Genomic DNA, 26,586 nt, shown 5'->3' on the forward strand with positions numbered 1-26,586 from the left:
TTTGGGCTGGCGGCAGCTGTTCCCTACAGCTGTCCCCTGCTCTGCCACCGCCCCCCTGACTTGGCCCTCACAGGCTTGTCTCTGTCCCTGGCGTCCCCACCATGGCCCGTCCTGAGCCAAGTCTGCTCTGGCTGCCCCAGGACGCTGCCCGCCTCCCTGCCCGGCCTGTCTCTGGAAGCACAGGCTCCGTCCTGCACGTCAGACTGCTCGTCCTCTCCCCTACGACCCACCGCGGAGAGAGGGCGAAGTGGGCTCCCCTTGGAGGCCGCCAGCCAGTGGAGATCTGGCCCAGGGTGGGGGCACCTCCCCACATGCCACCTCTCCAGGCCCCTCTATGTTTACTTATTTACTGGGGCCCCAAACAGGCGAGTAGACTGAAAGGCTTGTGGTGTCTGAAGGTGCTTATGAACAGGCCACTCCACCCCTCCAAGGCAGACAGATGGGTGTCTTGGGGTCATGGGGCCACCCATCCCTACTCCAACATGAAACGGCCATACTGCCCAAGAAGTTGGTCATTTGGTTACTTTAAAACTTTAGCAGTTTCACCTGAATCCATTCTTTCTTCTCCTCTTCTGTCCTATAAAAGCAAAAACAGTATTTTATTAATCTAGTCTAATCTGGACACTGCTGGTAAACCGCCAGATTCCTTTCAGTCCTGCAGCATGTGCCTGAGCCGCTCACTGCCCTGAAGTGCAGGTCAAGGCTGGAAGACTGGCCCCGAGGGCTCTGGAACATGGTGGCCAGGTGTGGCCAGGTGGGCTCAGGTACAGCCAGGTGGGGTCAGGTGTGGTGTAGAGCCCTCAGCAGTGGAGGAAAAACACTTCCCTGGACCACAATGGGTCACTACAAAGATCTCACATCCCTGGCAGAAGTGAGAGACGGGGTCTTGCACGCAGAGTACAAGCCTGTCACTGCCTTACAGGGTAGTGTGACAAGAGCCACCAAGATTTAAAGCAGACATGCTGCTCAAAGGGATCCATCTGACGGTTACAACGACACATATGCGCGAGAGCTGGTTTGAGTATGCTGCATGCAGCACCATTTGTAATAGCAAGACCCCAGAGGGGAATAGGTGCCTGTCAATGGGAGCTGGTGAAGGATCACAAAGGAGAATTATGCTGCTTCAGAAAATGACGCTCAAATATGGGATGATTCCTGATAAATTAGGTGAAAAGCGCAAGATGCAGAACAGGCTGTATGGTAAACAGCCATCTGTGACATAGACACCCATGTATGAGCCTAGAAATTCTGGAAGGACACTTCAGAGACTGTTAAAAGTGTCCACTGGGGCAGAGAACAGGGGTGGGCAGAGGCTTAATTTTCATCGACTTCCCTTTGGTACATTTATGTTTGGAAACCACAAATAAGTGAATGAAAGGAAAACTAAAAACACATCGCAAAGTTATCCAGTTTAGAAAAGACAGCCACGTGCTAAAATTCCAGGTCTGAGACGCCCGTGCAGCAGTGGACAGGGAGCCAGCGCGTACCGGGTCAGCAGCTCCAGGGACCTTCTCTTCCCCGTGATGATGAATGTGTGTACTGCATTTGGCTTGACGACATCCTGCACCTAAAGGCACACGACCAAGGACCAAACAAAAACAGCTGGTCACTTAGCAGTCCTGACCCACGTGAGGCCTCACGCTCTCAGACCTGGAGGTCTCGCCTGAGTAGGGCAGAGGTGACCCAGCAGGTTGGCGACTTCGTGAGCTGGTCAGTGGGGAAGGGTGGACCACTGTCCTGCCCAGGGAGGGTAGGACTGCCCATCTGCCACGTGGAACTTTGAGACCAAACCCACCTGCCCTCAGGCTTCCCAGGAAGTCGGCCACCAGTCCCTGGACAGGCAGAGGCTTTGCCCAGCAAGGTGCCCACAGGCACGTGCGCCCCCTGACTGAGGGATGGGAGTCCTAGGAGAAGAGCCAGGAGGATCTCCACCACTTGAGGCGTTTCTGAGCCCCTGTGGGCAGGCGCCTCGCAGCCGCCAGCCCCTGAGAAGGGGAGCACCCTCATCACCCCATGCCCCACCCCCACGGCCTTTGGCTGTCCCAAGAGAGGAAGGGCTGTGCTGGGCAGGTGACGAGGACGCACCCCATGCCCTGAGTTTAGAGATGATAAATAGGATAACGGATGCAACAGGGTGATTTCTTCACAGACCCCCACCCACTGTCGCTGGACAGAATCACAGGGCACGTGGCAGGCGTGGCGGCTCCCAGCAGCTCTCAGGCCAGTTGCCATCAGAACCACTGACGGAGCTGTAGGGCCACCCAGAATCTCGGGCTGAGCCTCGCAGCAGGACTTTCCCCAAGGCCCCAGAGTCGAGAACTTCTGTGTTAACATGTCCAATTGATTAAATACAACTGATTTCTTACAGAGAAACACTAGAAAGATGGTTTCCTCTAACTATGGAAAAAAGAATTTTTTGTCTAGTTAGTCATTGCTTTTAACGATGTTTCTTAAACCTAGATTCAGGGAATTTCAAGGTAAGACGGAATTTTTGTATCACTAAGGCAAACCTTCACTCTTTAGAACTGATTAAATACCTTGATTAGCCAGTATTTTGGGAACACCTGTTAAATCAAAGTCCTTCCCCACGGGAGAGGGGGACTGATTCCAGCTCCCGGCCCCCAAGCCAGAAGACACGGGTGGGCTCAGGGAATGGGGACAGCAAGGACAACAGGGTGGTCTGGACCTCAGGCACAGACCTACAGAGCCTTGACCAGGCTCCGAGGTGGTGCAGGAAAGGAGAAAGCCCAGGACTGGGTGCTGGGGACCAGGCAGGGCGGGCACCCCGTCTGCATTCCTGCGAGCTTCACCCTCGGGTCTGTAAATGGAGCCCTGAGTGCTGAGTTCACAGGGGACAGGGCTCAGCCCAGGTCCTGGCACTGTCCTTCCTCCTGTGAGCACGAGGCTGGCAGCACCCTGGCAGGTGGGCCAAGCAGAGAGCTGGGGCAGCCTGCCCCCTGGCCCAGGGTGCCAGGACCCAGGTGCCTTCTGAGATATCTGGCCACACTGGGGTCACCGACAGAGCACAGGCTCAGAGAAGGGCAGGCAGCCAGGTACACTGCTGTGAGTGCAAGGGGCCAGAACCGGGGGTTTGCCCCTGCTCAGTGCCCTACTAGAAGACCAGGTAGGGAAGGAGGGGGTTCACCCACCTGGAGGCCCGAAATGTCCATCTTCTCCCGGACACTGAACTTCTGGCCCATGAGCCGCAGTTTGGGCACACAGTAAAGGATCATGCTGTTGAACTGTGGTAGGGATGGGCATGGTGAGGAGTGGGCCATCCCAAAGAACGGGCGCCCCAGGGAGCAGGCGGGGCAGGGCTCGGGGACCAGGAGGGCTGGATCGGGTGGGACTCTGCGGCTGGGCGTGGCCGGGTGGGGGCCGGCTCTGAGGATGGGCTGGAAGGGGCGTGGCTCGGTGGGGCGGGGCTCGGAGGTGGGCCTGGCTGAGCCAGGTGGGGCAGGCTCCGAGGATGGGCTGGGAGGGGCGTGGCTCTGTAGGGGGCGGGGCGGGGCTCCGAGGTGGGCGTGGCTGAGCTGGGTGGGGCCGGGGGCTCTCAGGATGGGCTGGGGGCGTGTTTCTGTAGCGGGGGCGGGGGCGGGGTCATTGTTGGGCTCCGCCTCTGGCCCCAGTGTGGCCGAAGGGGTTCACCAGGAAGAGGTGGCGGTCCTGGGCGGTGCCGTTCTTGGGCGGGGGGGGGGGGGGGGGGGGGGGGGGGCGGGGTCATTGTTGGGCTCCGCCTCTGGCCCCAGTGTGGCCGAAGGGGCTCACCAGGAAGAGGTGGCGGTCCTGGGCGGTGCCGTTCTTGGCGGACAGCTTCTGGATCTGGCCCTCCTTGATCAGCTCGTTGGCCGGGTTGACGATGTCTTCCTCACCCCCCAGGCGCTCATACACTTCCAAGAGCTTGTGCATCTTCTCCTGCAAGAGACACAGGGGTCTGGCAGCTGCGCGGCACAGGGACCAGAGGCCTGTGAGGGGCTGCTGGGGACCTAGAGGTGAGCTGAGCCCTGCGCTGCATGCGTGGTCCAGAACCAAGATGGAGCCTGCTGACAACAGGGTCGGAGGAACACATGAGATGACATTCAGTTTGGGCATTGAAGGATGAAAAGACATTCACCATGCAGAGAACAATAAAGAGGAACAGCAACAGCCAACACCGTTGCTATGTGCCAGGCCCTGTCCTGTACACAATACAGGTATTAACTCATTTAATTCCAGCACCAACCCAAAGAGGTGGGTGCCATTATTCTCCCTGGGTGACAAACAAGGAAACAGGCACAGAAAAGTCAGTGAGCTGCTGGAGGAGTTTTGTCTGGAGAACTGGGCTTGTTCCTCAGCCTCCGCGCTGCACGCAGCTCCTTCTAGGGCTCCCTTCTACGGCAGCAAAGGGCATCGGGTCAGAGAGGACACCTCGGGCAGCTCAGCTCACCCTGGAGGCCACACCTCCTGTGTTGGCCTTGCCTGGTTCCGGCTCCACCCTCAGACCACGTGGCCCAGCGCCATCATGAGCCCGGACCTCTGCCAGTCCGCAGGTCATCTCCCTCTGGCTTCCAACACCAACAGGTTGGTGCCCACAGGGAGCTCCAAGCAGAGGAGGTGGATCAGAAGCTGAGGAAGCTGGAGTGGTGGTCCAGGTTGGGGGCTGGGGCAGGTGGAAGTATGAGCAGACTCCCATGAGCACATACTGATAATTTTAGGGGTCAGACCTCGCCCACACCAGAGTCCCCTGCCTGTCACACCCGGTGGGCAGAGGCCTCACCAGACTTGGGGAGAGAACTGCCATGCGGCGGGCACGCTATGAGTGGGACCGGAGTCCACCCAGGCCTCATCCATGCCCCTCAGAGATGTAGGCCTGTGGGGGCTCCCCCAAATGTCCATGGGCTCCATGTGAGCTCAGAGACAGAAAGAGCAGCTCTTTCTCCTCCGTTAGATTAGTCTTGGGGAGGAAAAAAGGGAAATTAAATAAAAAGGACCCAGAGTGAAATGTGGATGCCCTACTGTGGGCCCAACCGCAGGCCCATCTGGTCCGGGGACCCCAGACCCAAATCCAGGGACAAGCTGGTAACAAGGACACAGGACACACGTGCTGCCTCTCATGTCTCACTTTTGAGAGATGTAGGATCAAAGAAATATTTCACTTTCTTTTCCTCCCAAAACAACAGTGCTTGTGTGAAGATAAACAGGTCTCAAGATTGGGAGTACCAGGGCTGGGTGGGGACTGCAGCACCTGGAGAGCTGGCCTGCTGGGGGATGCCAGCCTCACCCCAACAAAGCCACAGGTTGCAGTGCGGGCCTGGGGCTTCTGCAGTTTTCCAGTAAAGCCAGGAATTTGGATTCTCCTGTGAAATGCCCTGATCTGTAATTCTGGGCAAGGACTTAGAAACTCTTACACCCCGCCCTGAGCAGTGTTGGGCCAAACATGGCCCCATGAGGACAAGGCCACCTGCATCACAGGGCATCAGCCTGGGCTCAGGGACACCTCCCCAATCCACAGACCCCATTACAGGAGGTGTTCGATCAACAAGAGGATGCTCCACAGACCCCATTACAGGAGATGTTCGATCAACAAGGGGACGCTGTCTCCTCGGCCTTCGGGCTGTATTTGGAGGTGGAGCCTTTGGAAGGTGATGAAGTTCAGAAGAGGTCACGGACACCAGGGCGGGGTCCCCACAATGGGATTAGGACCTCATGGGAGAGACACCGGGGAGCTTGCTCTCCTCTGCCACGGGAGGACACGGCCAGAAGGTGGCCCCTGCAAGCCAGGAACCGAACCGGCTGGCACCTTGATCTCGGACTTTCAGCCTCCAGAACTGAGAAATCAATGTCCTGTTGAAGCCAAGTGTCTGTGGTAGCTCATTATGGCAGCCCCAGCTAAGACAGCTTGATGAAGGAATGAACGAATGATGGGAATACTGAGAGCTAACCCTTGCTGCGCCGGCTCCTGTCCTGGCTTTTGTTAGAGTGATGGAATCCCCACAGCAGCCCAAGGGGACAGGTTCTGTCAGTGACCTCGCTTGGCAGGTGGGGAAATGGAGTCCTAAGTAACTCACTCACCACCGCCAAGCTAGTGAGGGGCGGGCCTGTCTAGCTCCCCACGAGCCCCTGTCCACCAGGGACAAGGGGGTAAGTGTGCATGCCAAGGCGCCCAGCGCTCTGCGCCCTCCCTGCACCGCACTTCGGCCCAGTGGCATCCTCCAGGAGCCCCACACTCACCATTTTCCGAATGGCGGCGTTGGAGTGGTTGGCGGCTGTGGAGATGAGCTCCAAGGACCCTGCAGGAGGAGGGCAAAGTCAGGCTGCGGGGCTGTCGGTGGCTCCACACAGGTCCTGGCCACTTGAGGCCCTGCGCCCGGAGCTGCCCTGCTCCCGCCCTTTCTCTCAGCGTCCGGGGCTGCTCACCAGGCTTAGGGGGTGTGATCCTGCCCACACCCCATTTGCTGGGGGCCTGCTGGGGTTGGCACCCCAATCCCTTGCACAGACCCCTCCCAGTGCTGGCTGCTGGCTGCAGCCCCTGTACCAAGAGCAGCTCCCGCCCCCTGCTGGGGCCCTTCCTAAGCTCTGCCCGCACCCAGCAGACCCCTCTGGGAACCAGCGTCCATGCCTCACACTGCAGTGGGGGCGGGGCCTGTTCTCCTCTGCCCTCAGAGGCTCTCAGTCACTTCCCAAGACGTGTTCGGGGGGGCGTTTGGAGCTCTCTACCTCCTCTGTCCCCGCCCCTCTCTGTCTCTGCCTCTGCCTCTGTCTCTCTCTGTCTCTGTCCCTGTCTCTCTCTTGATGTGGCTTTTCAGCATGGACCCAGCTCCCACTGCCCAGGAGCCCCTGGGCCTGGCGGCCGGCCGGCTCACTCTCTGCATCCTTGCGGTCGGGGGCGTCCCCTGGGAGCCTCTTCAGATAGTCCTTGAGCAGCAGCTCGTAGCGGGGGATCCTCTGCACGGGCTCCAGCATGTGGTGCTGCAGCGTCAGGTTCCCACACACCTCCTCCTTCTGTGGGGACACAGAGGGGCCGTGGGGCACCCAAGGGCACACGCGGACCCTGGGCCCCACCTCTCCCTCTGGCCACCACAGCCCCCAGGAGTGTGCCCGGAGCACCTGCACCCAGCTGACTGAAGACCACATTTATAGTAGGGGAAACTGAGGCTTGAAGCGGCTGAACAATGGAGCAGACCCCAGACCCCGTGTGAGCCTGCTCTAGGCCCAGCACTGGCTCCTTCCCACCGGGCCTCGCTGCAGATCAGTGTTCGGACAGGCTGCCCCCTCCTTGGGGTGACTGCCCCACTTGCCTTCCCAGCTCTCCTAGGGGCAGGCCCGGAAGCCACTAAGGGCTGTCGGTTCCTCCCTTCTAAATGCCGCATGGAGTGTTTGTGGGGGGTGCTGGGGCTCTGGCAGCTGGCTCCTGCCCAGCACCACGACGGGCTCCCCACCCTCTTCCTGAAGCACAGACCCCTGTGCAGACCCCAGACCACGCATGCTGAAGGCTGTCAGCCGCCCCCTGCGCTGGCCTGGGAGGTCGCTGCATCGTTCAGGTTGCAGCACTAGCCAGCCACGTCCCCACCCACTTGCCACCCTCGCAGGCTCAGGGCCCCGACAGAGCGGCCTCCAGCTCAGATGGGCCTTAGACACAACAGGCTGGAAGAGCATGTCATAAAAACTAGCGTTGGGGGCGAGTATCATCAAAGGACCACGAGGTAGAGGGTGTTTACATGAGCTGACAGTACCTCCCCACAGGAAACTTATTAAGATGGTATGGGGCACACGCTTCCTGGAGAAGGAACCCTGCTGTAACTCCGAAAACAGGGCTTTGTTCTCAGTTGGTTCCCCCGGCAGGAGTGCAGAAGCCTGGCTAACCCTCCTTCCCAGACGCCTGCTCGGTGACCCTCTGCCCCACCCCCACCCCAGCCCCCGCAGACTCAGGCGGCTTGAGCGCCCAGTCCTGCCTGGCACTCAGGGCTGTGGGTCAGCTGAGGCACAGCTAGGAGGCTCAGGAGAGCGTTCGGTGGGGACAGCCGGGGGCCCAGACGTGAGTGAGGGGTGGGGTGTGGGACGGAGGGAGGACTCAGCGTCAGAACTGTCCCCTCTTGGGGGGACGGGACGCCGAGGGACCAGGGGAACCTGCGACCCCACACTAGGAAATCATGGGGGACCTGACGACAGCAGGGTCTGGGGAAAATGCAGAAAATTGTCGAGGGGCCACCCCAAACCCGGGCCTGGCCTCCAACTCTCAGCACAGCGGGCCCAGTGCCCATTAGCCCTCCAGGTTACAGTGAGGGATGTGCGTGCGTGTGTACAGATGCAGGTATGCACACGTGTCTGTATTTCACATGTGAACGTACAGTCGTCCCTCCATGTCCGCAGGGATTGGTGCCAGAACCCCCGTGGACACCACAATCTGTGGACGCTCAAGTCCCAACATAGAAAACGGCGTGGCATTTGCATAAAACCCACACACACCCTGCCGAATACTTTAAATCATCTCTAGATTACTTATAATACCTAACAATGTAAATGCTATGTAAATAGCTGTTACACTGCATTGTTGAGAGAACAATGACAAGAAAAAAAAAAAAAAAGTCTGTACAGATGCAACCCTTGCAGGCCTTTCAATCCATGGCTGGCTGAATCCCCGGATGCAGAACCCACGGATGCGGATGCAGAGGGCTGACTCTATGCATGTATGTGCACGTGCACGTGTGTGTGCACGTGGGCAAGCATGTGTGTGCATGTGTGTGTGTGTGCATGGTGCCCGGGGTCAATAGGATGTTGGGACAAGCAGCTAACTATTCACAAAAATAAAACTGGGTTTTACCTCATACCACAATCCATCTGGAAACTATTCTGGGATAGCATTTTTAATTTTTAAAATGAAGTCATAACATTAGAAGAAAACATAATTTACATAATCATGGAGTGGGAAATGCATGTATAAACATTATTTTGAAGATTTTTTTTTAAAGCATTACTTCATTTAAAAATTGGTGAATGTGCCCACTTAAAAACCAAAAGTTTTGTATGGCAAAGAACATCATAAATAAAGTTAAAAATTCAAGATCAATGGGGAAAAATAATTTGTAACATGTATGACAGAAAACAGCTGACATTCTTAAGATATAAAAACCTGGTTAATCAATAAGAAAGAGACCACCGTGGCAGGAGACAACAGCAAGCTGTTTGCAGAAAAAGAGAAAGAAAAGACGAATGTGACATTGTCCGGAGTGCCTGCACCGGCCACTGAGGGACACTGGGGAGGGAGAGGCCGGCATCTGGATCTAGGTTCTATCATATGGCAGTTCATGATGGCACAGATGGCGCAACCTCTTTGAGCCATGACTCTCCCATCTGTGAAATAGAATGATCTGTCTCTGGGAGTTATTTTAAGGATCAAAACATCAATAGGGCATCCGGACACATCCCACAATGTCCCTGACTTTCTCCATGTTGAACATGAACCTAGCGCCTTGCCCCTGAGGCCGTGGCAGGGCTGCCCTACCTGGATGCTGTGGACGATGTCTTTGAACAGCAGTGAGCGCTGGGTCCAGGTGCTCACCAGCTCCATGGCCCGGTCGAAGTTCTTGATGTACTCGCCATACATCTTGAGGAATGGGGCCAGCTTCTGCAGGATGTCCCCAAGCCGGGGGTTTGAGTCCCTTCATAGGGGAGTGAGATAATCAGAGAACTAGCTCGGGTGAGGGGTCAGGGTGCGATGGGGACTTCACTAGGGGGTTACGGGGCCACAGCCCGACTCCCAGCTCCGTGTGCTGGTGGGCAGACTGGTCACCCTCCCCTGAGCCTGAGTGCCCTCCCCGTATCACGTGGGTGGAGCATCGTGTTACCTGGAGGGAACGAGAAGATCGTGCACAGCCCTTCGAGGTGCAGGCACAGAACCCCTGCTCAAGACCAGGGGACTAGCGGTAACGGGACCATGCTAATGAGGGCACAGTTGTCAAAGAGAATCAGCAAAACCCCATTTACTCCTTTTCGGGGAGCCAAGATCAGGAGCAGTGGGGCATCCCACGCTGGCCACGCCACGGGAAGGCAGCACGCGTGCGCTGACGGCAGTTTGCACAGGGATTTGGAAGTAAGATTCAAGAAGCATAAACGCATCAAGTCAGTGACCTCAGACTGTGTGCGATTTGACTAAAGAATCATCACTTATGGTACAAGGAGCCGCACAAGCATCTGTGTGCTGATGTCCCCTCCAGGGCCTGGAGGAGAAAGCCCGCTTCTAGCAGGTGAGGACTATTAGCCAGAAGGCCAGTCCAGCCCTGAGCCTTAACCCACAGTGCAGCCTGCCCTGCAGGCAGAGCGTGTCCTCCTGAAGATTTACAAATTGACCCGGACCCTCGCTGGGCCTCACTGGTGAAGAGAGACCCCCAGTCGAGCCCTGGCCTCTGCGGTGTCCCTGGCCCAGCCTCAGCCAGGGAACGAGCTCCTCGGGACCCCAGGGGGCCCAGCTTCTGATGCCCCCAATGCCACAGGAGAGCCGCGTGCTGGCTCAAGCCAGGCCCGTGAAGCCTGGACACAGCAGGGCTGCCAGAGCGAGGCTGCAGCAGCACCTGGATGGGAGGAAGCAGGCACGCGAGAACGGGAGTCGGGGCCCACCCAGGACGTCTTATTATCTTAACTTGCTACCGCCAAACTGTCCCTCTGCTAAGGATGAACAGAAGCGGCAGAGGGACAGGACAGCCGCAGGGGCAGTGGGAGGACCTAGGCGCACTGTTGAGGGGCTCTCACGTTTTAAAGCGTAGGTGGAGTGTACACTGGGAGGAAAAGAACCCGACCAGCTCGCTTTCTCCTCTGGTTCGTGTTTGCAGATCGTCAAACCTCAGTGGAAACCCCATAAACCCTGAGCCTCTGAGCAGGTGCTCAAGTCCCTTTGATTTGCAGATGAAGAAGCTAGGGCTTGGAGACACTGAGAAACTGTGAGGGCAGGGCCGGGCAGCTGAGACAGCACTCAGTGCCTGCCTGCCTCTCAGGCATGCGAACCCCAGACTTAGAGGCCACTTGGCACTGAAAATTCAACAAAACTACCCTGACAGAATCACCAGGACCCTCAGTGGCCAAAGGGGTTGGAACAAAACTCCCCTGGAGACACTGGCCCCCCACTTCCCAGGAGCCAGGAGCCACGAGCCACACTCACCACTCCTCCGTGATCCGCGTCTGCAGCTCAGGCAGGAGGAACTGCCCATGGAAGCAATAGATGGAGGAGATGTTAGAGAAGATCCCTGTGGTGACTTCTGGAGGGATCCCCGCTTCCGTCAGCCGGGTGCAGAAAACCTGGGCACAGAGAAGCCCACACACGGTCACGGAGTGTGGGTCATGGGGGACGGTTATGATGGTGCTTCTGCTGTGAGTGTGGGGGCTGAGGAGAGGCCCCCACACCTCCTGCTTTCTTAGTGAAATGCCCACTCATCAGACTGGCTCAAACAACCTTATGGGCTTAACACAAGCTTATTTATGGCTAAGGATGGGGGTGAGAGCTTATTTATGGCTAAGGATGGGGGTGAGGCAGCGACAGCGCCCTTTGGACGGGGATAGGCCACCTCTCCTCCATCTACATCTTGTGGGAAACAGAAGGACCCCATTTCCTCTCTGTTTTGTGAGCTACAAACAGAAGCGACAGCTTTAAGAACCCTGGGTTTCCATTGCAGCTTTACTTCCTGTGCTCACAAACCCCATGTAGCCACGTGAACGGGAGGGGGGGGGGTCACACCCACTGTCCCAACTATTTATGCAGAAAGATGTCCAGAGGCCATTTACATGCTCAGATAGTGCAACTGCCAGGAAGAAAGGCCCCAAGGTGACTGGACAAGACGTTTGCCCCAGGCTCTGAAAGCAAAAAGTAGGAGTTTCTGGAGGAGACGTGAATTTGTCCCAGTTTTAGTATTCAAGTCATTCATACTCCAACTGCAAGGCCTAGCCAACGCTGCAATGGGAGTTCATCACTGAGACTCTGGAAGTGGACAGAGGTGGGACCCAGCCATGTGGCTACCTGGTCCAGCAGGTGCAGCCGCCTCACGTAGGTCTCCTCGGTGTGCAGGAGCTCCTGAGCAATGTGAAGCAGCTTCTGGGGCTCAGAGCACTGTGGAGAGAAGAGCCACAGCTCACCCCGGGCAGACGAGCCTCGGGAAGCAGGGTCTGCCGAGGGCCACCAGCTGCAGCCAGGGGTGACCGGGGCCCAGAGGGCAGAGGAGGCCCCCGAGACTGGGATGTGGGGCTCATTCTCACAGATGGAATTTCCAGGGAGGTTTCTGGGAAAGACAACAGTTTCTGCAAATCCCGCAAAGCTACTGCAGCCCAGAGACGACTCTACGGTCATCCTCCTGGGCTCTGACTGCAGCAGCCACATTCAAATACCTGGTGGAGTGATGTCAGCAAGACAGCAGACTGGAAAGCTACAGGCCCTCCTCCCCAGAGACACGGAGTTAACAATATATGGGCCAGAATGCCTCAGTGAGAACTCTAGAGACCAGCTGAGAAGCTATGGCCCACAAGTCACTGTAAAACCAAGAAGAGATTCCAGCAAATGGGATAGGAAAATTGGCAGCACTGGCCCTTTTGTGTCCCCCGCCCCACGCAGCACAGCACAACTGGGAGGAAACCCCCGGACTGGGGCTCCAAGAGTGAACAGAGCATTCAATGTGCTGGCCTGTCTGGGGGCTGCCTGAGGGGTTAGCCTCTGTCTTGCCTGACTTGGAGGGTTGTCATGACCAGCACCAGAGTTTGACAGCCACCGAAAACAGCAGTGAGCAGCATGTTAGAGCTGATGTTGTGCAGGCAGAAGCCAGGGCAGCAAGAGATGAGAGAACATTTCAGAAGTCCTAGACCCTCCAGCCAGGCCAACTGCTGAAGGTCTGCCCCCACACAAAGCCAGTGGGAGAGCTGGAGAGGTGGTTGTTTTTCAAACGCCCAAATCCCAGCAAAAAACTACAAAGAAACAGGGAAACATGGTTCAATCAAAGGACAGAATAAAATTCCAGAAACCAACCCTAAAAAAACACAGATCTTGGGCTGACCCAGTGGCATAGTGGTTAAGTTCCTGCACTCTCCTCCGGCAGCCCAGGGTTCACTGGTTCAGATCCCAGGTGTGCACCTTCACACTGCTCATCAGGTCATGCTGTGGCAGCGACCCACATACAAAATAGAGGAAGACTGGCAACAGATGTTAGCTCAGGGCCAATCTTCTCCACCAAAAAACCCCACAGATCTATGAGTTGCCTGACAAAGAATTTAAAGTAGATGTCATGTAGATGCTCAATGAGCTAAAAAAGAACACAGATAGACAACTAAACAAAATCAAGAAAATCATGCATGAACAAAATGAGACTATAAACCAAGAGATAGAAACTATAAAAAAGACCCAAATGAAAATTCTAGAGCTGAAAAATACAATAAATGAACTAGAAACCTCATTAAAGGAGCTTAACACCAGACTTGACCAGGCAGAAAAAAGAGTAAGCAGACTTGAAGACAGGTCATTCAAAATCACTGAGTCAGAGGAACAAAGAGAAAAAAGGATGAAGGAAAGCTGAGAGAGCCTAAGGGACACAGGGGACACTGACGAGGAGACCAACATGTGCATTATGGGAGTCCTCGAGGGGGAAGAGAGAGAGAAGGACAGAGAGCTGATCTGAGGAAATAAGGACTGAAAACTCCCCAAATCTGAGGAAAGGAATTAAGATACAAATCCAAGAAGCTCAAAGAATTTCAACTAGAATAAACCCCAAAAGAATCACACTGAGACCCACTATGACCAAAAAAAGGAGTGAGATGACGTATTTAAAGTGCTGAGAGGAAAAAACTGTCATCCAAGAACTCTATATCCAGGAAAGCTGTCCTCCAAAAGTGAAGAAGAAATTAAGACTTTCCCAAATAAACTAAAGCTGAGGGAGTTCATTACCACTAGATCTGCCATACCAGAAATGTTGAAGGGAGGCCTTCAAGTTGTGAAAAGATGGTGGACAGCCATGTACAGCTGTACAAAACATAAGGTTTTCCAATAAAGGTAAATACATGGGCTAATATAGTAACCTGCACTATTGCAATTTTGGTACATAGAATTTAAATGATGAAAACATTTAAAAACTACAAATCTTTGTTAATGGGTATATAATATATAAATATGTAATTTGTGACACCAAAGGAGCTGTAAAGGAGTAGAGTTTTTTGTTTTTTGTTTTTTTGAGGAAGATTAGCCCTGAGTTAACATCTGCTGCCAATCCTCCTCTTTTTGCTGAGGAAGACTGGCCCTGAGCCAACATCTGTGCCAATCTTCCCCTACTTTATATGTGGGACACCTACCACAGCATGGCTTGCCAAGCAGTGCCATGTCCACACCCGGGATCTGAACTGGTGAACCCCAGGCTGCCGAAGCGGAACATGCAAACTTAACTGCTGTGCCACCGGGCCAGCCCCAGGAGTACAGTTTTATACGTGATCAAAGTTAAGTTGTTATAAGTTTAATAAAGAATGCTACGACTTTAAGATGTTTTATGTAATTGCAATGGTAACCATAAAGAAAATACGTATAGAATATACACAAAACAAAACAAGAAGGGAATTGAAGCATATCATTACAAAAGTCTATGAAACAAAAGTAAGGCAGTTAGAGAGGGACAAAAGCTACAAGACATAGAAAAAAATTAACAAAAGGGCAGTAGCAAGTCCTTCCCTGTCAGTGTTTACTTAAATGTAAACAGATTAAATTCCCCAATCAAAAGACATGGATTGGCTGAATGGATAAACAACCAGCTTCCAGCCATATGCTGTCCACAAGAAACTCATTTCAGATTTAAGGACACACATAGGCTGAAAGTGAAAGGACGGAAAAAGATATTTCACGCAAATGGAAACCAAAAGAGAGTAGGAGTGGCCATACTCATTTCAGACAAAATAGACTTTAAATAAAAAACTGCTACAAGATACAAAGAAGGATATTACATAATGATAAAAGGACCAATTCATGAAGAAGATATAACAATTACAAATATTTATGCACCAAACCTCGGAGCTCATAAATACATGAAGCAAACTTTGACGGAACTGAAGAGAGAAACAGATAGCAACACAACAAGAGGAGGAAACTTCAAAACTCCACTTTCAAGACTGGACAGGACACACAGACAGAACGTCGGTAAGGAAACAGAGGACGTGAACAGCACTGTAGGCCAAATGGCCCTAACGCATGCGCAGAGCCCTCGACCCCACGGCAGCAGACACATACTCTTCTCAAGGGCACATGGAGCAGTCTCCAGGACAGACCACAGGTTAGGCCACAAAGAAATCATCAACAAATTCAAGAAGACTGAAATCATAAAAGGATCTTTCCCAATTACAACAGAATGAAGCTAGAAATCAATAGCACAAGGAAAACTGGAAAATCCAGAGACAGGTGGAAATCAAACAACACACTCCTAAACAAGAGTGAAAGAATTCACAAAGGAAATCAGAAAACAGCTTGAGAGCAATGAAAATGAAAACGCAACACACCAAAACTTCTGGAATGCAGCAAAAGGAGTGCTGAGAGGGACGCTGATAGCTGTGAATGCAAGTGTGAAAAAGGAAGAAAGCTCTCAAATCAACACCCACCTTCACACCTCCAGAAAGTAAAGAAAGAAAGAACTCACCCCAAAGCAGTCAGACAGGAGGAAATACTAGAGATCAGAGCAGAGATAAATGAAACAGAACGGAAAAACAATGGAAAAAAATCTACAGAACTCAGAGTTGTTTTTTGAAGAGATAAACAAAATCGACAAATCTTTATCTAGACTTACAAAGAAAGATGAGTGAGGACTCAAATAACTAAAATGACACTTGAAAGAGGAGATACTACAGCAGAGACCACAGAATGCAAAGGATCGTTAAGAGGCTACTCTGAACAATTACACCAACAAACTGGACAACCCAGAAGAAATGGATAAATTCCTAGAAACACACAACCTACCAAGACTGAGTCACGAAGAAACAGAAAACCTGAAAAGACCATTAACAAGTAAGGAGATTGAATAAGCAGTAAAAAATTTCCCAACAAAGAAAAGTCCAGGACCAGATGGCTTCACTGGAAAATTGACACCAATCTGTCTCAAATGCGTCCAAAAAATTGAAGAGGAGAGAACCCCTCCAGGCTCATTCTTTGAGGTCAGACCTACACTGATGCCAAAGCCGCAAAGACATTACAGGAAAGAAAACTACAGACTGTTATTCCTGATGAATATTGATGCAAAAATCCTCAAAAAAACACTAGCAACTTGAATTCAACAGCACACTAAAAGGATTATCCCATGACCACATGAGATTTATTCCTGGAACGCACCAATGAGTCAATATATGAAAATTAACCAAAGTAATACACCACACTAATAGAATGAAGGAAAAAAACCACACATGATCGTCTTAATTGATACAGAAAAAGCATTTGATAAGACTCAACACTGTTTCATGATTAAAACTGTCAACAAATTATGAATAGATGGGAACTTCCCCCACACAACTTGATGTGTGTGTACTCCTGCACCACCTCCCCACCTCAGACCCCCTCATTCTACCCGGGTCAGGGATGCGAGGCACACGGTCCCGGCGCTCCATCCCGAGGATGGGCCAGCATGTGATGAAGGGCGTTCTAACCAGACACTCTGTGACGGAGAAAACAAGCCGTTCCACCAGCCACAGGAGTGTCGGCGCCTTCACACTGCAGACACAGACCCAGGCGCTCCCCAGCAAGCCTCTGCGGGCACGACTGGGCCAGGCCCGTCTGCGTTTTCCCCCGCACCTGGGAGACTGAGCAGCCCCTGAGCTCTCCCTGGAGCACACCTGAGAGCCACAGGAGGTACAGCCATACTAACCACGTCATTTAGTCTCTGTATTTATGATATTTTGACATTGGGGCCTCCCAGTGTTAGCTGATTCCTAGAGACAGAAAGGACTTGCCTGCAAGAGGGTCTTTCAAACGCAAACCAACCACCCGGAGCCCACATCCCAACCACCTCCTTTCTATTTGCTATTCCGCTGGCCCCCTAGTCACCCAGGCTGGGTGCAGACGCCCAGGGACAGCCCCTGTGCCCAGAGACAGCTCAAGTGATGCTAACTGGCCTGCTCACCCTGCCTCGTTTGCTCCTTCCCTCAGAAACCTCAGGAAAGGCTCTCGCTCACACTTTGCTCTCCCTCCGCCTCCTGACCCACCCTGTGCTTCCCTGTGTGGCCCTGTGGCGTGGCACTGCCCCCTCCTCTTGGGATCTGAGTACCAATCTATGTCTCAGAGGCAGTCACCTCCTCATCTCTTGGCCTCACCGCACCTGAATAATAATGACACCTAGATTAAAACACAGCCCCAGCCTGCCCCCCAGAAGCTGGCTCACAACAGTGCAGGTACGCAGCCGCCCTTCGCTGACAGTCCTGTCTCCCAGCGCTGGCCGTGTCAGATGCCCTGGTCAGATGCCACCTGTGCTTCTCTTGGGACCCAGTCACGTGCAACTTATCCAGGCCGTTCTCCCAGCGCACAGGCGGTCTCTCTACGCCGGGGGCCGTCTGCTTTATATCCGCATCCCCATGAGTCGCAGCACAGAGCCCAGAGCCCAAGAGGCCAAAGCGCCGCAGACGGGCTTCCTCCCAAGGCGACCTGCGCGGCCTCGGGCACACCTGCTTCCAGGGCGGCCATCTGCTTGGGGCTCCGCTCATTGCTCGGGCTCCCTTCCCACCACTGCCACGTCCGCGGGTGACCCTGGGGTTTTCTGCTCATAAACTGGGGTGATACTCACACTGCTTTCCTCACAGGGGTTCCGCAAGGTGGGCAGCAAGCACCAGCGAAGGGCGTTGGTGGCACTGTCACCACTAAGACAGGCCACTGTGGCCGCCCTGGGTGGGGTCCACTGTGCGGCCTCGGGAACTGAGGCTCAGGAGTGAGTCTGTCACCCGAGGTGCTGGGGACCCCACTGCATGATCTCCCTCAGGGCCTGCCACTGACCCGCCACAGGGGCCTCTCTGAGCACAGTATCAGGGTGTGCACCCGACTACCAGCACCAGGTGTGGGTGACACTACCGAAACCTCAAGCCCCCAGGCAGGAGGCCCCGCCACCCAGGGCAGGAGAGCAGCCTACCTTGGCCGGGTCCGTGTTGGCCCTCGGGGGGCCGTCCTTGGGGTCAGGCTCCTTGACACTGCCCTCGCCCACGTCGCTCTCAGCCTCCTCCGGTGGGGCCTTGCCATCCGGGGCCGTCTCTGGGTGCAGCCCCGGGACCGGGGGGTGGGAGGCCGCCTCACTGCCCTCCTCACAGGGGAAGTGCTCGCCGGCCACGCTGCAGGGTGGGCTGTCGATCCCGCTGTCCCGGTTGGGGATCTTGGTGCTGCTGCTCAGCTCCCCCGCAGGGCCCGTGTCTGGCGGGCTGGCGCCTGCATCGGTCTGGCTGGCAGGGTCCCCAAGGGGCAGCGCTCGGAACTTCCCCGGGGCTGTGTCGCACAGCTCCAGGGAGGAGCAGCCAGGCCCAGTGTCCAGCACCCCCTGGGCAGCAGCGGCACCCAGGGGGGTCGAGGACCCCCCATCTGCCTCCATCCTGAAAGCTCCCCGAGCTCCGTGGGGGGCTGGCTGGGGCTTCCTGTCGGGGAGAAACGAGCACAGTCAATGCCAGCGGGACCAGACCCGCCCCCGGGGCAGCCCCTGAGAAAGGTGGCAGGGGTAGGTGGGCTGGTGCTGTGTGTGGAAGTGAGCCCCCCGTCACCTTCCACTGGGCCCTGTCCAGACAGGCTTTTGGGAAAGGACAAATGGAAAGCATTTTATTTTAAAAATAAATTTATTCTACATAAAAAAAAAAGAAGGAAAGTAGAGACAGAGGGGAGGCGTGAGAGAGAGAGAGAGAGAAGGGAAAGGATCCTGTAGCATGAAGACGCCCTCAGCTCAGTGAATTAAGTCACCGAACAGAGTCACCGCGGTCACGTTGTGAGCGCAGCACGTCAGGTCCATGGTGTGGTTTTCATCCTGTGACGCGGCTCCAGGTGAGGCAGGATCCCCCACAGGTGCCACGCACCTTCCAGAGACTCTGGTCTCACCCCAAAGTCCTCCCCACCCGCGCTGGACCGGCTTCCGCTCCCACCCCAGCCTCTCCTGGGCCCCGAGGAGCAGGGGCATGTCCACACGCACAGAGAACTTCCCGGGCATCAGCTCGGGGCCTCAAGGGCAGGATGGGCCAGAGGGAGATCGATTTCCTCGAGACCTTCCTCCTGAACCCACAGCGAAGCTGCAGAGAGGAACGGGGACCAGGAGCCGGGGTCGCTGACCCTGGGGGCAGGCTGGTTACCTGGGCCAGCAGACTCTCCGCTGAGGGTGCTGAGGCGGGAAGGCGTCGGGCTCCCTGCTAGCTGCGTCGGGGTGTCTGGGCTGGCCGGCTCAGGCCGTGAGGCTGAGAGGTCACTGAAAATCTGGTCCAGCAGTGTTGGAGCAGTTCAGCAGGTTCTAAAACAACAGGAGGGGACAATGACAAGCTCCTCCCTGGGGCCGGACGGCAGGGGCGAGGGCCCAGTTCCAAAGGGAAAGGGTGGACAGGCAGCTGTGTGCCTCTGAAAGTGAGGGGGACCTGGGCTGGTCATAGGCCTGCAGGGTGGCCAGAGGCCGCTTCCTGCCCTGGGGCAGGGTGGTACCCAGAGCAGCGCAGGAGGCCTGGGGCTGCCCCAGGGCCAGCTTGAAACTCGACAGACCGAGCGCGTCCCCAGCCACTCGCACCCAAGCCAGGGAGGCGGGCTCCCCTTGAGTGTGTGGAGCCCACCCAGTGTGAGGAGGGCCTGGCCTGCACACGTGTTTCCCAGCCACACCCCAACATCTCCCGGACCCCCCAGGCGTGCGCAGCCCTGCCCTCACACTCAGCCGAGCTGCCGGCAGTTTGTTTACACACTCAGCGCTCACTCACTGAACAGAACAAAGAACCACCGGCGAAGGCACAGGTCTCACACGCTCGACCAGAGAGACGTCCAGAGCCTGCCGCTTGGCCGGCTGGGCAGCACGGTGGGACATGGGGCGTCAGCTGCCTCCCCCGGCGCCCAGGGCTGGTGAGGCCGGGACCAACACCAAGTCCGCCCCGAGACCATCTGGCTCACTTTCTCCAGTGGCCAAACTCCTGCGAGTGGACCTCTCCTTAAGCGACACCAAACCAGTGCCGGGTATGGGTTGGTCACTGGCCACCGCCAAATTCCTAAGGAGCTTAACGGGAAAATATCAAGATTTCTAAAGAGAAAATACATGCTTTGCTGCATTCCTCTCATAGCATGGGAGATAAACTCCAGTTTCCAGCAATCAGACCCAACACCACAGTAAAAATATGCCAGATGCAATGCATGTGCGCAGTTAGCCTCAGTGCCAGCGCAGTGTCTGGCACCAGGTGGAGCCCGCTGCAGCCCCACCGCAGGGCTCCTGCTTCCGGTCAAGACGGAGTGATGGAAGCCGCATTATGATCTCGCCTGAAACAACCAACACATGGACACACCTGACGGAACGACAGCTGGAGAGACGCCCACGCCAGGCAGCCGGCCCGGGGCTCCTGAGGTCACACAGGTGAGGGAAGCCCTCTGTCGCCCCAGCTTCCTGCTGGGAGAAGGGGACCCCAGTGGAGTCAGGAGGACCCTGAGTGAGGAGATGGGGCGGAGAGTCCAGGAGGAGCAGGCCCTGGAGGACACGAGGGGGCTGCAGAGAGAGAGAGAGCAGAGAGCTGAGGAGGGGCCAGGATGGGGCAGCTCAGAGCACTGTGGGGAAGCCACACGGCCCGAGAGGTCAGAGGGAATGTTGCCTGGCGCTCACACAGGGCAGGACACCTGCCTGTTCCCACCAGCCAGACTGGAAACCCACGGTCCTGGCGTCAGAGATCTTGCCTTGATGTGGGGCTAATTAGCCCCAGAGTGAGCTCCGCCCAGTCCTGCGTGACAAGTTTTGACTAATCTTAGCATGAAGCCGACCTGTTTGCAAGCAGCTTAACCGCATCCCTGAACAACGCTCAAGAACAGTTCCAGGAGCCAGCGCATCTGCACCCAGCGAGGCGAGGGTCGCGGCGTCGGGCACCCAACTAAAGGTCGCCAGGCGCACAGCAGCCAGAGGAGGAAAACTCAGAGTCGAAACTGACCTGCAGCTGGTGCCAAGCGGGGCTTAGCGGGTCATTAAGGCGGCCGGGCGGCCTGCAGTCTGTCTTGTTCAAGAGGGGCTGGAAGCACAGAAGGTACAAAAAGATGCCCACCCAACGTCTACGGGAGAAAACCACAAAGTGTGAGAGCAAGACCCACCGGAAGGACTGACCGTGGCAGAAAAGCGAGCGGATCTGGAGAGACGACAGGAGCCTCCCCAAAGAGAGAACGTGCGTGAAAGGGAAACCTCAAGCAGCACCACGTACGTGGAATCGGAGTCCAAGGACAGGGTGGATGGGACAATGTCTGAGGAAACCAGTTTTCCCAGAGTTGATGAAAACTGTGAATCCACAGACCTCAGGAGCTCAGTGGACACCCAGCAAGAGACAGGTTGGTGTTTAAACATCTTTCCACGTGGAAAACTCAGGCTCGGCTGGCTTCACTGGTGAATTCTATAAACATTTCAGGAAGAAATGACACCAATTCTGCACGAACCTTTCCAGAACATCGAGGGAAAAAGACTGCTTCCAACAACACGGATGAATCTGGAAATAATTATGCCAAGTGAAAGGAGACAAACGGAGGGAGCCTCCTTGTTTCTTCATTCACACACAATTCTAGGAAATGCTCACCAATCCCTGGTGCCAGAAAGCACGGGGTTCCTGGCAGGAGGGGCAGGGGTGGGGTGGGAGTTACAACAGGCACGAGGAAGCTTTGAGCAATGAAGACACGCTTGGCATCACAACTGTGGGGTGGCGTCAGGGTCGGTACACATGTGTCAAAACATCACGTTTATGCCCTAAACGCACACAACAAATTGTGTATCAGTTACACCTCTTAGAAGGTGACACCTCTGAGTTGTGCCAGCTTGGCGCATTGCCGACAGTTTCCTGGTTCACCTTCTCGTTACAGAGGGGACGTTGATGAGGCGTGTGGAGGCACATAGCCTGGGAAGGCTGCAGCAGCCCCGTGCCTGCGCAGCGCTTCCATCCAGAGGAGAGGGGAGCGTCCTCCCCTGCAGGCCCTGACCCGTGGCCATCGCATCTTCCAAGGGCTTTTGTGCAAGAGCAGCGGAGCCAGGCTCCGCCGACAGGAAAGCCCAAGGCTCAGCACGAACATGTCCTCCAGGGAGAGTGGATGCTGGCAGAGGGAGGTCCTGGATGCCAACAGCCGAGAACACCCCCTGGTCTGGTTCAGGAAGCCGTGAGATACAGCCACGGCCTTGCCCACCTCAGCACTGGTCTCCCAGTCCAGTTCCAGCCTCCCCTCCACACTGCTCAGGGGGACAGGAGGTCTTGGAGGGGACACACACATGCACATACACACACACACACACACGGACATATACACACATGCCTTCACAATACACACATGTGCACATATGTACCCACGCACACACCCCATGTGCTGGGAGCTGTGCCCAGCACTTTTGCACACTCGCTCAGTCACTATCATCAAGGTGGGTGACATTCTGTGTTTCAGACGGGGACGCGAGGCTGACCCTGGCCACGCTGGCCTGGAGGAAACCGGCGCCCAGGAGCTGGGCCCACCAGACGTGCTGCTCTGAAGCCCTGGACTGGGCTCCGGGCTCACTCTGACAGCTGGGGCCAGGGACATGTCACTACGTGGGAGCCCAAGAGCCATTGTTGGTTCTCTCTACCAGGCCACTCAGCTCTCCCTTTAGGAGCCCTGAGTTGCTTAAGCTGAGTGAGGCTGGCTCCTGCCAACCCCAGGTGAGCCGGGCCCAGGTAAGCTGTGCCTGCTGCAGGACTAAGCCAGGGTCCAGGGGTCCCCGACACCCGAGGCTGCCACCACCCAGCATCAAAGGCCCCAACACTGGGACTAGGGGAGGTGTGGGGACTGCACAAGTACAGAGAAATTAAATGCCCCACCACCCAGGGTGACGTGGACCGTTTAGTGGCTCCATCCGAAGCAGCCAGCAGACAGGGCAGCATGAATGCTGAGGTTCCTGCCCTGGAGCCCCTACACTGCTCAGCAGCTACTCGGGATGGACAGGGATGGTCCTGCAGATGGGCCACGAGTCCACCCACCACACAGCTCCATCTGCCCCAGACATCCCGTCCTCAGGAGCCCCAGCTAAAACTACCACCGCATCCCTCCACTTGCTGTCACCTGCACCCCGGAGGCCCCGGGCAGGCAGGGGCTCCACTGTCTTGTCAGTGATGTGGCCTAGGGGCCCCGGCATATGGAGCCCCAGCTGACGGCCAGCAGCAGCCACCAGACGGAGAGCGTGAGAGAAGAGCCCTTGAAACGGCTCCAGCACCGTCTGGCGACAGACGCCCTGAGTGAGAGCCGCCCGCTGCGCCTGGCCAGCCTGGGGTCCCCGCACCCTGAGAGACGACAGTGCTCAGTGGGGTTGCTCTTTACAAGCGGGAGGTAGTCCAAACAATGCTGAAAGCCCCAGGAGGCAGCATCAGAACCGCTGGGCTGCGCACACCTGCTTGTGGGGCGCAGGCTGGAAGATGGGGCTGCAGAATCTAGAGGCCGTGTCCACAGTGACGAGGGCCTGACTGCGCTGGCCGTGCCAGACGGAAGGAGTGAGGGCCGGTGAGTGAAGCTACCAGCTCCAGGGGCAGGCTCCAAAGCACGCTACTTGCTCAGGTGGCCTGGTCCCCACCCTGTGAGCTGAGAACACAGAGATGGACGCAGACGCCGTGGGCGCCACTTGTTCCGGGATGTGGTGGGGTCAGCGGGAGGGGCAGCAGGGCAAGCCGAGCTGGGAGCAGGGAGGCGATCAGCACACACTGCCCCTGCTTGCTTAGATGCCAACCAGACGCTCCCCAAACAGCTCACACCATCACTTTTGAAAGCTATTCTGGCTTTTTTAAACCATATGAATGACGAGTTCTTCTTAGAAAAACTTAGAAAATACGGAAAGACAAAAAGGAAGTAAAAATTTCCCATCACACATGCGCCGAGAGACTTGTGAATGTGTGGCGCTGCAGGCTGGACAGCGGGTGGGGGTCTCAGTGCTCCTCAGGGGGCTCCAGCTGCAGTTCCGCCAGCACCAAACTCCAGCAGGAGCCCGCTACGTCCTCAGGAACACGTTTCTCCCGAAGAATTGAAAGCAGAGACTCGAACAGGTCTGCACCCCTGTGTTCCAGCAGCATTATTCACAACAGCCCAGAGGTGGACGACCCAAGTGCCATGGACAGATGGACGGATGAACAAAAAGTGGTCTATCCTGCAGTGGAATATGATTCAGCCCTGAAAAGGAAGTTCTGACACCTGCCACAATATAGACGAACCTCAAGGACACTACGCTCAGTGGGATAAGCCAGTCACAAAAGGACTCTGTGATCCCACTCACATGAGGACCTAGAGGAGTCCAAGCCATAGAGACAGAGAGTAGGACGTTGGTCCCAGGGGCTGGGGGAGGCGGCTGGGGGTGAGTGTTTCAGTTTGGGGAAAAACGGGGACAAGCTTTCAGTTTGGGAGGATGAGAAAGTTCTGGAGACAGATGGTGGTGTTTGCACAACACTGTGAATGAGCCTAACGCCACAGGGCCGTACACTTAAAATTGGTTCAAATGGTAAATTTTATGTGATGAGTATTTTATCACAATAAAAAAGAGCTTAAAAAAAAAAACCAATGCATTTCAGAAAGGTTTTCATCAGAAGTTTTGTAAATTAGCACCAAGGGGACAGCGATTCAAAACCACCTAAAACTTACTCCCTGCCTTGCCCCCATTGCCCTGGGCCTCACCCCTGCCCTTTTCTCCACACGCCCCCGCGGAAGCCTAAGGCTGTGAGACCTGCGGCTGTGGGAGGCCTGGGCCGGAGCCAGCGCTGCTGAAACCTCTCCACGGCCGCTGACGCACGCGCCCTGCCCGCCCTGCCAGCCCTGCGCCTGCCCTGCCCCTCCTCCCCTGCCGGCCCTGCCCTGCCCCGGCCCCCCCTCCCCCCGTACCCTGCTGGCCCTGCCCTGCCCCTGCCCCCCTGCCCTGCCGGTCCTGCCCGCCATGCCCACCCTGCCCTTCAGGACACGGCTGGGCGCGCCTGCACACGGTCGGGGGGCTCAGACCCCAGGCGAGGCAGCGCACAGACCCGGGCAGGTGGACTGAGCTTGCGCTCCCAGTGGCCCTGGCCCCGGCCTGCAGCCGGAGTCTCGGGTCCCCCAAGCGGGGTGAGGCTCAGGCCCGCGCAGAGCCTGGGTGTCATTCTTTGAGGCCAACAAATGACGTGGGGACACGTGGCATGACTCCTTGCTGGACCGCGTTCCTGAGACCGTGGGAGCCTCCCCAGGAGGCACCTCGGGCGTGAGAGCAGCGGGCCAGCGCCCGCACCCCGAGGTCCGGGGCTCCTGCGGCGCGGAGGCCCTGCCTGGACGCCCCGCTCCGGCCAGGCCGCCCGTGGGTCTCCCAGCGACAGCCCGCGGCCGCAGGGCGCACGGCCACCCCCCTGCGCGGACCCGGGGCCACAGCGCGCGGCCTGGCCCGAGGTTGCGGTCGGCGTGGTCGGCCTCCGCTCACGGCCGGCAGCCGGGGACAAGCGCGACTTGCGCGGGCCTCGGTTTCCTCGTCTGTTAGACGGACACGGCGGCCGGACCCCTCGCCGGCGCGGGCTCGGGAGCTGCAGGCTTGGGCCCCTCAGAGCGGAGCCCGGCGGCCACCGCGAGCTCTCGGGCCGACCCCCCGCGCGCAGACCCCCGGGGCTGGCACGGGCCTGGCAGGGCTGGGCCAGGACTCCACGCCTCCCCCGCTTCCCTCTGTGCTTACATCCTGACTTCATAGTTTTCTTTTACTTCCTACTTTAATTTTCTGTACTTATTTATTTTATTGCTATTTCCTATTTTGTTCCTGATTTTATTCTGCTTTCGTCGAGGAGGAACGTAAACGTTACAGTCACTGTCCATTCCCACGCCCCTCACAGCCGCTCTAAAAATAAAATCAGACCTTAAAATAGAAAGAGCCCTTCCTGCGGGACAGACTGGGAGAGGGAGCCGGGCTCTCAGGGCTGATTCGCTGCAAAATTCCTGGAGCTTTGCTGTGTCTGAAACTTTTCATAACCAAGTTTTGGGGGAAAACAATTTACCCCCACAGCACCAAGACCCCCAGGCCCATGACTGGGGCCAGGGAGGGGGCTCTTCAGTCCATTCTGACCCCCTCGGTTGGGCACCCTGGGTTCACTACAGAATTCTCTCGACTTTTGATTAGACTGGACATATTTCATTAAAAAGGTGATGAAACAAAACAAACAAGAACCTTCCAACAGCTTCCCAATGTTACAGAAATCCTTCACCAGTGTGGCTCTGACACTTCTCCCACACGTCCCTGGCTCCAGGAGCCACCTCAGGGCCTTTGCACAGCTGCTCCCTCTGTAGGAACAGCCTGGCCCAGCTACCTGTGCACTGGCTCCCCGCCTCCGTGACAGGCCTTCCCCCAGGCACGCCCACACCTTCCCACCCTGCTCCCTGCCAGGATGTAGGCCTCTTTCCCGAGGTGCCTGCCTGCAAATGGCAGGACTTGGTGAGTGTGTTTGGTG

General features: G+C 56.2%; 1 protein-coding gene across 9 annotated transcripts in view; it reads right to left on the bottom strand.

Moving 5' to 3' along the window:
* The window catches only part of FGD3 (FYVE, RhoGEF and PH domain containing 3), a 61,595-nt gene that overhangs the window by 11,923 nt on the left and 23,086 nt on the right, over nucleotides 1-26,586 (bottom strand). For 7 of the 9 annotated variants that reach the window (XM_023627614.2, XM_070248677.1, XM_023627616.2 and 4 more), the window contains exons 2-12: nucleotides 19,276-19,430; nucleotides 18,084-18,576; nucleotides 11,984-12,073; nucleotides 11,132-11,268; nucleotides 9,482-9,638; nucleotides 6,843-6,981; nucleotides 6,211-6,269; nucleotides 3,769-3,915; nucleotides 3,150-3,242; nucleotides 1,488-1,567; nucleotides 547-577 (exon numbers count right to left, since the gene is read on the bottom strand). In XM_023627614.2, coding sequence (XP_023483382.2) covers nucleotides 547-577; nucleotides 1,488-1,567; nucleotides 3,150-3,242; nucleotides 3,769-3,915; nucleotides 6,211-6,269; nucleotides 6,843-6,981; nucleotides 9,482-9,638; nucleotides 11,132-11,268; nucleotides 11,984-12,073; nucleotides 18,084-18,533 — 1,383 coding nt within the window. In that variant the 5' untranslated portion in view covers nucleotides 18,534-18,576; nucleotides 19,276-19,430. Of the gene's footprint in view, nucleotides 1-546; nucleotides 578-1,487; nucleotides 1,568-3,149; nucleotides 3,243-3,768; nucleotides 3,916-6,210; nucleotides 6,270-6,842; nucleotides 6,982-9,481; nucleotides 9,639-11,131; nucleotides 11,269-11,983; nucleotides 12,074-18,083; nucleotides 18,577-19,275; nucleotides 19,431-20,454; nucleotides 20,652-26,586 lie in introns of all 9 variants that reach the window. The other 2 variants (XM_070248676.1, XM_070248673.1) reach the window with 1 other exon arrangement.

This window comes from Equus caballus, chromosome 23 (genome assembly GCF_041296265.1).
Source record: "Equus caballus isolate H_3958 breed thoroughbred chromosome 23, TB-T2T, whole genome shotgun sequence".
NCBI lineage: Eukaryota > Metazoa > Chordata > Mammalia > Perissodactyla > Equidae > Equus > Equus caballus.